Here is a 15095-nt window from a genome sequence, read left to right on the forward strand (position 1 = left end):
AGATGAACTGTGCAAAGTACAGCGAGATCCTTGATGAAAACCTGTTCAGGACCTCAGACTGGGGTGAAGGTTCACTTTCCAACAGGACAATGCCCCTAAGTACACAGCCAAGAGTGGCCCAGCCAGAGCCCAGACTTGAACCTGATCTCACATCTTTGGAGAGACCTGAAAATATCTGTGCAGCGACGCTCCCCATCCAACCTGACAGTGTTTGAGTAGAATGGGACAAACTCCCCAAATACATGTGTGCCAAGCTTGTAGCGTCATAGCCAAGAAGACTCAAGGCTGTAATCGCTGCCAACGGTGCTTCAACAAATATCTGAGTAAAGGGATGCTGAATTACTTAAGTAAATGTGATATTTCCTTTTTCTCCCCTAATTTCGTCACATCAAATTACGATCTTGTCTCATTGCTGCAACTTCCAAACAGGCTCGGAAGAGGCAAAGGTCGAGTAACACCCACCCTCATAACCCGGAAGCCAGCCGCACCAATGTGTTGGAGGAAACACTGTTCAACTGATGACCGAAGTCAGTCTGCATGCGCCCGGCCCACCACAAGGAGTTGTTAAAGCGTGATGAGCCAACTAATGCCCCCTCGCCAAACCCTCACCCGGACGACGTTGGGCGAAACGGGAGGCCTCTTATTTATTTCTAAACCTGTTTTTTTCTTTGATGTTATTGGGTATTGTGTGTAGATTGATGGGGGAGGGGGGGGAACTGTTTATCCATTTTAGAATAAGGCTGTAACGTTACAAAATGTGGAAAAGGTCAAGTGGTCTAAATACGTTCCTGTGCGCACACAGTGGCAAGAAAAAGTATGTGAACCCCTTGACTTCTTGACTTCTGCATAAATTGGTCATAAAATTTGATCTGATTTTCAAGTCAGTTAAGAACAAATTCTTATTTTCCAATGACGGCCTACCGTGGCCAAACCCGAACGACGCTGGGCCAATTGTGCGCAGCCCTATGAGACTCCCAATCACGGCCGGATGTGATGCAGCCTGAATTCGAACCAGGTACACAACAGAGGCAGGGATGCCTCTTGCACTGGGATGCAGTGTCTTAGACAACTGCACCACTCGGGAGCCCATTTAAGTCACGACAATAGACAAACATAATAAACTATAAACTAATAACACACAAACAATACGTTTTCATGTCTTAAATTCAACAAACAGTGTAATCATTCACAGTGCAAGGTGGGAAAAGTATGTGAATCCTTGTATTTAATAACTGGTTGAACCTCCTTTGGCAGCAATAACCTCAACCAAATGTTGAGGATCAGACCTGCACAATGTCAAGAGGAATTTTGGACCGTTCCTCTTTACAAAACTTTCAGTTCAACAATATTCTTGGGATGTCTGGTGTGAACTGCGCTCTTGAGGTCATGTCACAGCATCTCAATCAGCTTGAGTTTTGGGTCGTTGTCCTGTTGCATCACCCAACTTATGTTGAGCCTCAATGCCTATTTGTTAGCTAAACATTTATTTTTATTTTTTTATTATTAATTTATTATCCAATAGGCCACTAACTTACCCACCCCCCTTTTGATACCTGGCTCAGCCCAGGTAACAACCTTATATACCCTAAATAATGACTTGGGGAGGATTAGTAAATTATCCTTATTTTCTGACATTATCATGTCAGCGCCGGATGTACTTCCGGCGCCGACAGAGATGGCCGCCTCGCTTCGCGTTCCTAGGAAACTATGCAGTTTTTTTTTTTTTTTTCCGTGTTATTTCTTACATTAATACCCCAGGTCATCTTAGGTTTCATTACATACAGTCGAGAAGAACTACTGAATATAAGATCAGCGTCAACTCACCATCAGTACGACCAAGAATATGTTTTCCGCGACGCGGATCCTGTGTTACAAACAGGTCAACGGAACTGATTCCATGCAGCGACTCCCAAAAAAAAGACTTCGTAAAAGAGGGAAACGTAGCGGTCTTCTGGTCAGACTCAGGACACGGGCACATCGCGCACCACTCCCTAGCATTCTTCTTCCAGTCTCTTGACAACAAGGTTGATGAAATCCGAGCAAGGGTAGCATTCCAGAGGGACATCAGAGACTGTAACGTCCTCTGCTTCACGGAAACATGGCTCACTGGGAAGACGCTATCCGGGGCGGTGCAGCCAACGGGTTTCTCCACGCATCACGCCGACAGAAACAAACATCTTTGTGGTAAGAAGAGTGGCGGGGGCGTATGCCTCATGACTAACGAGACATGGTTTGATGAAAGAAACATACAGGAACTCAAATCCTTCTGTTCACCTGATTTAGAAGTCCTCACAATCAAATGTAGACCGCATGATCTACCAAGAGAATTCTCTTCGATTATAATCACAGCCGTATATATCCCCCCCCAAGCAGACACATCGATGGCTCTGAACGAACTTTATTTAACTCTTTGCAAACTGGAAACCATTTATCCGGAGAATGCTGTTCATCGACTACAGCTCGGCATTCAACACCATAGTACCCTCCAAGCTCGTCATCAAGCTCGAGACCCTGGGTCTCGACAACCGCCCTGTGCAACTGGGTACTGGACTTCCTGACGGGCCGCCCCCAGGTGGTGAGGGTAGGCAACAACATCTCCTCCCCGCTGATCCTCAACACGGGGGCCCCACAAGGGTGCGTTCTGAGCCCTCTCCTGTACTCCCTGTTCACCCACGACTGCGTGGCCACGCACGCCTCCAACTCAATCATCAAGTTTGCGGACGACACAACAGTGGTAGGCTTGATTACCAACAACGACGAGACGGCCTACAGGGAGGAGGTGAGGGCCCTCGGAGTGTGGTGTCAGGAAAATAACCTCACACTCAATGTCAACAAAACTAAGGAGATGATTGTGGACTTCAGGAAACAGCAGAGGGAACACCCCCCTATCCACATCGATGGAACAGTAGTGGAGAGGGTAGCAAGTTTTAAGTTCCTCGGCATATACATCACAGACAAACTGAATTGGTCCACTCACACTGACAGCGTCGTGAAGAAGGCGCAGCAGCACCTCTTCAACCTCAGGAGGCTGAAGAAATTCGGCTTGTCACCAAAAGCACTCACAAACTTCTACAGATGCACAATCGAGAGCATCCTGGCGGGCTGTATCACCGCCTGGTACGGCAACTGCTCCGCCCTCAACCGTAAGGCTCTCCAGAGGGTAGTGAGGTCTGCACAACGCATCACCGGGGGCAAACTACCTGCCCTCCAGGACACCTACACCACCCGATGTTACAGGAAGGCCATAAAGATCATCAAGGACATCAACCACCCGAGCCACTGCCTGTTCACCCCGCTATCATCCAGAAGGCGAGGTCAGTACAGGTGCATCAAAGCTGGGACCGAGAGACTGAAAAACAGGTTCTATCTCAAGGCCATCAGACTGTTAAACAGCCACCACTAACATTGAGTGGCTGCTGCCAACACACTGTCATTGACACTGACCCAACTCCAGCCACTTTAAAAATGGGAATTGATGGGAAATGATGTAAATATATCACTAGCCACTTTAAACAATGCTACCTTATATAATGTTACTTACCCTACATTATTCATCTCATATGCATACGTATATACTGTACTCTATATCATCGACTGCATCCTTATGTAATACATGTATCACTAGCCACTTTAACTATGCCACTTTGTTTACTTTGTCTACATACTCTTCTCATATGTATATACTGTACTCGATACCATCTACTGTATGCTGCCCTGTACCATCACTCATTCATATATCCTTATGTACATATTCTTTATCCCCTTACACTGTGTATAAGACAGTAGTTTTGGAATTGTTAGTTAGATTACTTGTTGGTTATCACTGCATTGTCGGAACTAGAAGCACAAGCATTTCGCTACACCTGCATTAACATCTGCTAACCATGTGTATGTGACAAATAAAATTTGATTTGATGTCCAATTCTCCCTTGGGCATCCATTAATATCAATCCTGTATCAATTCTCTGTCAAGTGTCTTATCTAGTTTAAGAAGTATCTGTGCTATTTATATATGTTCTTAAATATATATATTTACCGATTTAAACAGTAATTCCTTTCTCTCCTGTCTCTCAAAATGCCACTAAGCGTCTCACTGTTTGACTATCTAAAATCATTGATTTTAGAAAAAACATATCTATAAGTGGCAATCTCTAAAGTCCTTACATTTCCTTAATCAATCTATCTTAATCCTTACAATAATCCTAAATCATCACAGATATCCTATATTCCTGTTAAATTTAATACTATTTAAAAAAACTCCTAATAGTCAAACAGTCAAACAGAGCCAAAATAATAATAATATCAAAATCCTTCCTACACTTACAAGCTCTTTCCTTCAGGGATCCTCAGTATTCTATCTGACAATAACATGAATTTAATATGTTGCATAGTGTGGAATACCTTATCTACAGTAATTTATCACCCCTAAGAACTGAAACTTACATATTTTAGATAACTTCCAGCCGTCCCGGAATAAGGATTCCTACTTAAACACACCAAAATACAATTTTTAATTAAGTTAAATCAAACCCTAAAATTGACCATAACCAGTAACCAAATAAACAAACCACTTTTATCAGCAAAAAACAAACTGTACAAAAACTCACTACGATAATGCTTCAGATGACAAAATTACTCAGACTCACGTTTACATCTCAATGAAACAAATCATCATCTGCATGTTCCTCAAAAAACAACTTGCCCCTGTTACAGATGTCTACGTATCAGAGGAAAAGTTGCAATTATGTTTTACTATAGAGGTTGCTTTTCAACATTAATACCCTAACATACCCTAACATTGTTCCACATTCAGTGCACAAATTCACTGGTGTGACATAAACAATCAAACCATTTTCCTTCTAAAAGACAAACAATTTTCTCATTGTTTGTGGCGAAAATAGTGTCTTGCGAGTGATGTCATCAACAAGCGCTCAACCTCGACCCAATCCACAATGACTTTCAATGAATTGTAAATAATTGTTGGCTGTCTGCAGCCACAGTAGTACGGGTTCGATAAACCAAGCCTAATTTATCACATCTGTTGAATCCTGAATTAGAATTTACAACATCAATCAATATCTCTCATCTCCCAATTCGCAAAATTTATAAGAATATTTCGATGGGCATAAATCACAATTGTCTCTTCGTTATAATTTAGAATTAATTTTGATTTAAGTAACTGTCTAGTCTTTGACTTTGCATTTTAATTACGACTCTATTCCCAATACATTATTCACTTGTCTAACTCCTAATAATCCATATGTGAGTGTATCGCTTTAAGATATCTTGTCTCTGGGAACAGGGAAATCCCCTTAACCCAAACTTTTACTACAACGAAACCTAATAATTATGATAATCCCTTCACAACATTTGTTTTAAATCCCTCGATGTTTCATGTAACTCATTCAGTCTATCTTCAAATTGTCGTCCCAAAATATTTTATACACTGCCATACACTCAAACCACTGTGATAAACGTGCACTGTCCCTTTAAGATAAGACATTTACTTGTTCCCCGTAATGAAAACAGATCATGTTTTTAGAATATGTTAACTTCTTGTTCGAATTCACTGGCGTTACCTAACCAAAAATCAATACTCGGGAAAACGATCACAACTTTTTACGATTCAACTATTCTTACCTATTTTATAGTCCAAAGGGGTGCACTATATAGCCCAATTGAATGCCTAGCAATTCCGTTGCTAGCTGTAGCATCTTTTCAGACTATCCTTACGATATTTAGCTCCTTTAAAAAAATGTATTTGGAACTTTTAGCCACTTTTGGAAATTAACTCTAAGCTATAATGCACGCATTTTCCCTCTAAATGCCACAACCCATTTTCTCTGTTTAAATTTGAGGAACGGTGTTGTCAAGGTAAACCGAAGCCGCAAGTCAGCCTGCCTCTGTAAAATATATATTCCATATTCAGATTGAGTTCTGCTTTAAATTCTATCAACAAAGTAAAACCAACCAAACTTCTCAACTTTCTATACCCTAACATGTAAACGTACCATGTTCTGTGCTAAATTTATCGTATGTCCGTCGATTCATAAAAAATATAACATCCTGGTTATCGTATCTCTCAGTTATTCCCTACATTTAACTTTAGGTGACTTTCTCTTCTATAATACATTTATTTAGATATGACTCCCATCTCAATACATTATTCTAGCAGATCATTTTGGGCAAAATAGCGTATTACATCGATTGTCTCGACATTATTTTGAATGACTTTTTTTCAATTCAATCGAAACAACATATTAACCGTTCAGTTCATATCTTATACAAACTCTAGCGACCGTATTCTTCAGGCAAAACATACAAATAGATGAATTACAATCTAAAATCAATTTTAGTCTTATCGGTTTCAAAGCTGAAATACGAACCTTGGTGTCCCGCTGTTAAAATGATTGAGTTTCCCCGCCAATAACTATATTATTATAATGTCTGTAGTCGCAAACTTCAACACAGAGAATTCTCAGAAAATCATCCTAATTTAAAACCCTTCCTGACTATATTAGTAATATCAGCTTCTATTCAGGTTCTTTGTTTGAGTCAGATTTTGGACGCCTCCCTTCCATTCTCTTTGTTCTCCTACAACGGTAATCTCCCGTTAGTTCCGGCACTTCCTTTGAGGAATTTCTACCCATCCTTAATCCTTACCGTTACTAGAAGCTATGGTATTTAATCACTTATCTATGCCTTTCTATATTTAATTTGACCTTCTATGTGCATGTATTTCTATGAATCTGCTATTTACCATTACTTAGTTACTTTAGTTGCTTTTCTGTCTGACGATGTGTGTGTCTCTTTAATGATAATCAGTATTTCTCCTTCCTGGAAACCTCACCTATAGATCACTTTTAATCGGACATTATATTTCACCCGTAGGATATTTTCCTTGGGACTTTCAACGTTAATATCTCATATCTCACTACTCTAGACTAAATTCCCCTCTCCTCCCCTTAGATATTAATTTCTTTCAGCATTGCACAGGTTAAATTATTCTGTTCGCCTAGAATTACCCTGCCTTCTCAACAAGCCTAATTTATCCTCACCTGTTTTAATATATCTATCTGCTACTTCTTCATAGTCAGACTACTTCCCATATACAGATAGGCTACTCAGGTTAAAACTTTATTTAGGTATGTTTTTTTAAATTAATGGCTATCCTATTTGTACGGAACAAGCGTCCTATTACTCAATGTGTACTATATCTCTCCTTAATAATCTTCCGGCTTGCAAAACCAGGATTTATTAAACTCTAGTTTATTTATGGTAGTGCACCTTACCACAGGTCAATTTCAGACCTGTTTCCTTCCTATTGATTTTGGTTAAAACACAAAGTAGAAACCCATTGTATTTGTTCAGAATATTCAAGCACCTATCATTGATTAAATCCAAACTCCTTTAGAACATTCAATCAAAAATATCCCAAATAATCCCTCCCAAATTCGAGAATAAAGGCTACTGACCTTGCTGCCGACTGGGAAAAGCACTGTTCGTTTGGATCTAGTCACCGTCCCTGTGGTCTGGGGTGTACATCGGCCTAGTCTTTCCCTCAATTCAGAGGCCAGGTATTAAATAACGGAACCAGACCCGCTCGTGCACGATTTATTCGGCGTACGACCTCCAGATGGCAGGGACGGATATTTAGATCCCGGTTCGAAGGACCAATTGTTACAGGAATTAAATTGCTCTATGTTTTAACACCCAATTAAAATTAAATACTCTGTCAATTCATAAGGATTTGTAAGACCCTTATTTTATAGTAATGGACAGAGCCCAGTGTTAAAGTCAAACAGCATAATTTATTCACGAGAGTACTGACCACGATACAGTTTACCACAGGTTATAAACTGAAAATGACGCCATTAGTTTTCAAACTGTCCCGTCTCTTCTCCCACCCTGGTACAAAGGCAGTATCTCAAGCCTTCCCACATAGTCTCCCTACCAATTTAATATAATTTATGACTGAGCCAAGGTCTTCCTGTGTAGATAAGCATTCTAGCCAGTCTGATGATAAGTTCATTCGTTTCTACCAAGGAACAGACAGTCATTGTTCTAATTCTTGATTATATTTACACACATTATATTCGTACTAGGATTGAAAAGAAAATTCATACATGTACAGTAACATAATAGTATTCTGATTAGTACATCCTGATTGAAATGTATACATAATTAGTCATTATTGATAAAAATTCCCATAACAGTATCGTAGACTTGTCAACAGAGATGTTCGCATGTTCCAGCGATTCCTGTAAGTCTTTAGCTGACACTCTAGGATTCCTCTTAACATCACTAAGCGTTCTGCACTGTGCTCTTGCAGTCATCTTTGCAGGACGGCCACTCCTAGGGAGAGCAGCAACAGTGCTGAACTTTCTCCCTTTATAGACAATTTGTCTTACCTTGGACTGATGAACATCAAGGCTTTTAGAGATACTTTTGTAACCCATTCCAGTTTTATGCAAGTCAACAATTCTTAATCTTGGGTCTTCTGAAATCTCTTGTTTGAGGCATGGTTCACATTGGACAATGCTTCTTGTGAATAGCAAACTTTTTATTTTTTATAAGGCAGGGCAGCCCTAACAACATCTCCAATCTCATCTCAATGATTGTACTCCAGGTTAGCAATTAGCTTTTGGAGATGTCATTAGCCTTGGGGTTCACATACTTTCCTCAACATACACTGTAAATGTTCAAATGATGTATTCAATATAGACTAGAAAAATACAATAATGTGTGTTAGTAGTTTAAGCAGACTGTGTTTGTCTTGTGACTTAAAATTAGATCTGATCTTCATCTAAAACCAATTTATGCAGAATTCCAGAGAATTCCTACGGGTTCACATACTTTTTCTTGCCACTCTACACTACTGGTCAAACGTTTTAGGACATCTACTCATCCAAGAGTTTCTCTTTATTTTTTACTCTTTTCTACATTGTAGAATAATAGTGAAGACGTCCAAACTATGAAATAACGCATATGGAATCATGTGGTAACCAAAAGTGTTAAACAAATCTAAATAGATTTTAGATTATTCAAATAGCCACCCTTTGCCTTGACAGCTTTGCACACTCTTGGTATTCTCTCAACCAGCTTCATGAGGTAGTCGACAGGAATGCATTTAAATTAACAGGTGTGCCTTATTAAAAGTCAATTTGTGGAATTGATTTTATTAATGTGTTTGAGCCAATCAGTTGTTGTGACATGTTGGGAGGTAATACAGAAGATAGCCCTATTTGGTAAAATACCAAGTCCATATTATGGCAAGAACAGCTTAAATAAGCAAAGAGAAACGACAGTCCATTACTTTAAGACATGAAGGTCAGTCAATACAGGGCAGCAGGGTAGCCTAGTGGTTAGAGCGTTGGACTAGTAACCGAAAGGTTCGAATCCCCGAGCTGACAAGGTACAAATCTGTCGTTCTTCCCCTGAACAGGCAGTTAACCCACTGTTCTTAGGCCGTCATTGAAAATAAGAATTTGTTCTTAACTGACTTGCCTAGTAAAATAAAGGTAATAAAGGTAAAAATTTTTTTAAATCATGAACTTAAAGTTTTATTCAAGTACAGTCACAAAAACTATCAAGCGCTATGATGAAACTGACTCTAATGAGGACTGCCACAGGAAAGGAAGACCAGAGTTACCTCTGCAGCAGAGGATGAGTTACCAGCCTCAGAAATTGCAGTCCAAATAGACTGCGTAAATCAGGCCTTCATGGTCGAATTGCTGCAAAGAAACCACTACTAAAGGACACCAATAAGAAGTAACTTACTTGGGCCAAGAAACATGAATAATGGACATTCGACCGGTGAAAATTTGTCCTTTGGTCTGGAGACCAAATTGGAGATTGGTGGTTCCAACCGCTGTGACTTTGTGAGACCACATACTGAAGGAAAGGCAGCCAACAAGTGCTCAACAAATGTGGGAACTCCTTTAAGACTGTTGGAAAAGCATTCCAGGTGAAACTGGTTGAGACAATGCCAAGAGTGTGCAAAGCTGTCATCAAGGCATAGGGTGGCATTTTGAAGAATCTCAAATATAAACAAATCAAAATATATTTTAACACTTCTGGTTGCTACATGAGTTTTGATGTCTTAACTATTATTCTACAATGTAGAAAATGGTAATAAAAAAATACAAAACTCTGAGTAGGTGTTCTAAAACTTTTGACATGTAGTGTATTTTTTTAATCTATTTTTTTTTATGGCAAATGAGACAACGGTCTGATTCATGCTAATCCATTGCGGCGGCTGAGACTAATCCTTTGCTGAGAAAGTAGAGAAAATCGAATTAGCTCAACCTTTGGTCAGATCCACGCGCAGTACAAATTGTGTTCACTGATGCCTTTTGGTGCATGTATTTTTAAAAAACTAAATTTTTTTACCATAACTTGAAGCTTTAACAGGGTTTTGGGTGCTGGCTAGTTGTCAGAAGGTTTGTCTCTTGGCTCTCCCCCTACATCCAAGTAGAAAACCTAGAATGGTGTCTGCCTGCCCTGGCCCTGCCCTGGCCCTACCCTGGCCCTGGCCCATGTCTGAATGTCTCCTCCTGCTGTCCCCAATGCACCTATGCCTCTTGCATGGTCCTGCTCCTTAGTTAACCACAAGGTGGTCAGCTGAATGCACCCTATCAGTGTAACCCTGCCATTGTGTGTCTTTCCTGGGGGGTGGTGCCGTGACTCTGATTACACGATGCATGGCTGTGTGTAGCTCAGTTGGTAGAGCTACACACAGCTCTACCAACTGAGCTACACAGCTCTACTACCCTGTAACGCCAGGGTAGTGGGTTCGATCCCCGGGACCACCCATACGTAGAATGTGTGCACACATGACTGTAAGTCGCTTTGGATAAAAGCGTCTGCTAAATGGCATATATGGCATATATTTATATATTGATGCTCTGCTCGGGGGCAGCAGTAAGAGAGCTCTTATGGGAGTAGTCCAGCGCTATTTAAGGAGGTGGCTGTGTCCTGCTGGCTCCTAGCTCCTGTCTCAGACCCACTTTTCGCTCTCACTGAGTGGTGGGTCGCTGCGGCGACAGCAAGAGTAGGGGGGGATGTTTGCGGGAGGGTTGTCAGGGGGTCATCCTCCCTGGGCGGCAGTGAGGCGTCAATCCATGTACGCTCATTCCGAAAACCTACAGATCCCCAAACCAGGCGGGCCGGGCAGTGGGATACGGAAAAGCAGCAGCAGCGGCAGTGGCAAGATGCTGTCCATGTCATACAGCGAGAGCATGCGGAGTGGCATTAGCCGCTACCACTCGGACCAGGGCCTGAACCAGCCACGGCCCACCGACCCAGGGGAACTGCAGCGCCTCAGGGAGCAGAGGCATGCCGCTCAGGTCAAGAACATGGAGGACTTCCTGAAGATGAATGGCCTGGCCCTGGAGGAGTGTGTGTCCTACCAGACTGGCATGAAGTACAGGTAAGGTCGGGGCTTACCTGGGGCTTGGTAGGTGAGACCTAATGATTGGCTTAATGGGCAGGTGAGACTTGAAGACAGGCTGCTGCTGACCAGGTAGAGTATACTGTATGGGTACAGGCAAGAGGAGTGGGTGTGAAGGTTCTGTAGACCACCTGAGGCTCAGGCAGATTATAATTGTCTACTTTGTGCTATGTATACTGCCCACCTTGCTCTGTCATTTTTTTTACAGGCTAAGGAGCTGCTTATTTACCTGTTCTGGGGGAAGTCTTTGACATAATGAATCACAGTGCTGATTAAATGTATGGATTAATGCCAACGTATAAGTATGAATAGAGCTGTTTCACTAGTGGTATGAAGCTGTGCAGTGTTGGACTCTCCTCTGGCCAGACTGTTCTTTATGGTACTTGCTCTCGTTGTATTTTAATCATCTAGGTCGCTGGCATATTTGCCCAACAAGATGGGAAGGACACACTGTTCCATAAGGATTTACCTGACCCTGTTTCCCCCCCTCCTTTTTCCCCCTGATCAGCCAGAGTGAAGATTCTCCCTGTCACTCTGGCCCCACATCACCACTCTGTCTGAGTAGTCAAATGGTAAATGGTAGACATGTTGTCGTGTTCTGAGAGGTTAGGTAACATACTGTACATTAACTATGTGATAACATGCGACTCTTGCAGTGTGGTTTGCGCATGGCTAACCCTAATCTGTTAACCCTAAATTAAAGTTTTGCGTAATTGGTCAGATGCTCGAGTGAGTTCTGGGTCCGTACTTGTTAAGCGAAGCGATAGAACGAGGATCCGAACCAGAATGAAGAGCTCTACCCTCTCTTTGCGGGAAAGTCTATGGGCCAAATGTCCCATTCCTTTCCGAAATTCAATAGATGCTAACACCTGTGAAATCGTTATTTGTCCAATTTAACCAGTGATGAAAAACCCAAACACTGGAACTAATGCTGCTCGATCTCGCACATCCTGTTGTATCATGACAGATCTATGGTACCATGAATGTTTACGTAGTCTATCAACGAGAGATTCATCTAACCCCTAACTTTCACCCCCAACCTAAACCAGAATGATGCAGTTCAATAAGGCTTCAAACTCAGTACTGTCTGGTATAATGTGTGCAGTTTGGTATTAACTGTAGTGTGGTCCACAACCTCACATTCTTGGGGCGGCAGGATAGCCTAGTGGTTAGTGGTTGGACTAGTAACCGAAAGGTTGCAAGTTCAAATCCCAGAGCTGACAAGGTACAAATCTGTCATTCTGCCCCTGAACAGACAGTTAACCCACTGTTCCTAGGCTGTCATTGAAAATAACTTCTTAACTGACTTGCCTAGTTAAATAAAGGTAAAAAATAAATAAAAATGTGTGTAGTACAGCCATGACTGCATCGTCACTAATGGCAGGGGTAGCCTACCTGCTGCTGTTTTAACCCAGTGCAGGGATGGTTGCTTTGTCTGAAGATGAGCCAGCTGTTTGGATGATGAGCAGGGAGTCCGGGAATACTGTTGTTGTTTTGAATAAGGCCATTATTGATGTCAATTGGTAAATCGGTGTAGATGAATGGGGGGGGGAGACGGGTTAAAGAAGGGTTTTTAAGCTTTGAGACAATTGAAACATGGATTGTTTGTGTGCCCTTCAGAGGGTGAAACAAAAGTTAAGTGCTTTTGAAAGGGTTATGGTAGTAGGTGCCAGACGCACCGGCACCGGATTGTGTCAAAAACGGCAACGCTGCTGGGTAATTCTCACTCCAGTTTTCCGTACGCATCAAGAATGTTCCGCCACCCAAAGGACATCCAGCCAACTTGACACAATTGTGGGAAGCATTGTAGTCAACATGGGCTAGCATCCCTGTGGAATGCTGTCGACACCTTGTGGAGTTCATGACCTGACGAATTGAGGATTTAAGTTATTTTCTCTTTATTCAACCCTTTGTTTATCAACAAGAGGAGTGGATTTGATAGCAAATAGACCAGTAATTACATAGTTAACCACTTAAGTACTGTGCATTTGGAAATACTTTTTCCACATTTTGTTACGTGACAGCCTTATTCTAAAATTGATGAGTAAAGTGTTTATTTAATCCATCTACACACAATACCCCATAATGACAAAGCGAAACAGGTTTGTAGAAATGTTTGCAAATTTCTATTTAAAAAAAGATCCCTTATTTACATAAGTATTCAGACACTTTGCTATGAGACTCAAAATTGAGATCAGGTGCATCCTGTTTCCATTGATCCTCCATTGATGTTTCAACAACTTGATTGGAGTCCACGTGGTAAATTCAATTGATTGGACATCATTTGGAAAGGTACACACATGTCTATATAAGGTCCCACAGTTGATGTTGCATGTCTGAGTAAAAATCAGGCCAGGATGTCGAAGCAATTGCCTGTAGAGCTCCGAGACAGGATTGGATTGAGAGGCAGATCTGGGGAAGGGTACCAGAACAATTCTGCAGTATTGAAGGTCCCCAAGAACACCGTGGCCCCATCATTCTTGAATAGAAGAAGTTTGGAACAACCAAGACTCTTTCTAGAGCTGCCTGCCCTGCCAAACTGAGCAATCTGGGTAGAAGGGCATTGGATGGGGAGGTGACCAAGAACCCGATGGTCACTCTGACAGAGCTCCAGACTTCCTCTGGAGATGGGAGAACCTTCCAGAAGGACAACCATCTCTGCAGCACTCCACAAATCAGGCCTTTGTGGTAGAATGGCCAGATGGAAGACACTCTTCAGTAAAAGGCACACGATGGCCCTCTTGGAGTTTGCCTAAAGGACTGACCATGAGAAACAAGTTTTCTGCTCTGATGAAACCAAGATTGAACTCTTTGGCCTGAATGCCAAGTGGCAAGTCTGGAGCTATCCCTAAAGTGCTGTGGGGATGTTTTTCAGCGGCAGGGACTGGGAGACTAGTCAGGATTGAGGAGAAAGGTGAACTGAGCAAAGTACAGAGATCCTTGATGATAACCTGTTCCAGAGCGCTCAGGTCCTCGGACTGGGGCAAAGGTTCACCTTCCAACAGGACAACGACTCTAAGCACACAGCCAAGACGATGCCGGAGTGGCTTCGGGACAAGTGTCTGAATGTCCTTGAGTGGCCCAGCCAGAGCCCGGACTTTAACCCGATTGAACATCTCTGGAGAGACCTGAAAATAGCTGTGCAACAACGCTCCCCATCCATCCTGAGATGATCTGCAGAGTAGAAAAATGGGAGAAACTCCCCAAATACAGTGTTCCAAGCTTGTAGAGTCATACCCAAGAAGACTCAGTGCTGTAATCGCTGCCAAAGGTGCTTCAACAAATTACTGAGTCTGAATATTTATGCAAATGTGTTCAGTTTTGAAAAATAAATTAGCAAAAATGTCAACTTGTTTTTGCTTTGTCATTATGTTGAATTGTGTGTAGATTGAGGGGGGAAAACAAATCAATTATAAAATGGGTGTTCGGAAATTCAATCTTGAGTGCCAGAATGCGTTCAGTTGTCAGATTGTTCTTTTGTAAATTCAGAGCGCTTCGCTCTCGGCTCGTTCAGAGCACACACTGGACGCTCTGGCCGAGGAGTAGGGTTTATCCGAGCGTTCTGACCACACAACTGGCTAACGTTGGCTAGCTTGCTACCTGCATCCAGAAACAAATGAGAGAACACCTCACACTGACCATT

The 15095-nt window shown here is 41.9% G+C and overlaps 1 protein-coding gene across 9 annotated transcripts in view; it reads left to right on the forward strand.

Annotated features, from left to right (window-relative positions):
• The window catches only part of kcnab2a (potassium voltage-gated channel subfamily A regulatory beta subunit 2a), a 137282-nt gene that overhangs the window by 52258 nt on the left and 69929 nt on the right, over positions 1 to 15095 (forward strand). Inside the window, exon 1 of one of the 9 annotated variants that reach the window (XM_046310246.1) lies at positions 11214 to 11431. The exons of the other annotated variants lie outside the window; for them this stretch is intronic. Within the exon in view, the coding sequence (XP_046166202.1) occupies positions 11214 to 11431 (218 nt within the window). Of the gene's footprint in view, positions 1 to 11213; positions 11432 to 15095 lie in introns of those variants that run through there. 9 annotated transcript variants of the gene reach the window in all.

The sequence above is a fragment of the Oncorhynchus gorbuscha genome, linkage group LG18, assembly GCF_021184085.1.
Source record: "Oncorhynchus gorbuscha isolate QuinsamMale2020 ecotype Even-year linkage group LG18, OgorEven_v1.0, whole genome shotgun sequence".
Taxonomy (NCBI): Eukaryota; Metazoa; Chordata; class Actinopteri; order Salmoniformes; family Salmonidae; genus Oncorhynchus; species Oncorhynchus gorbuscha.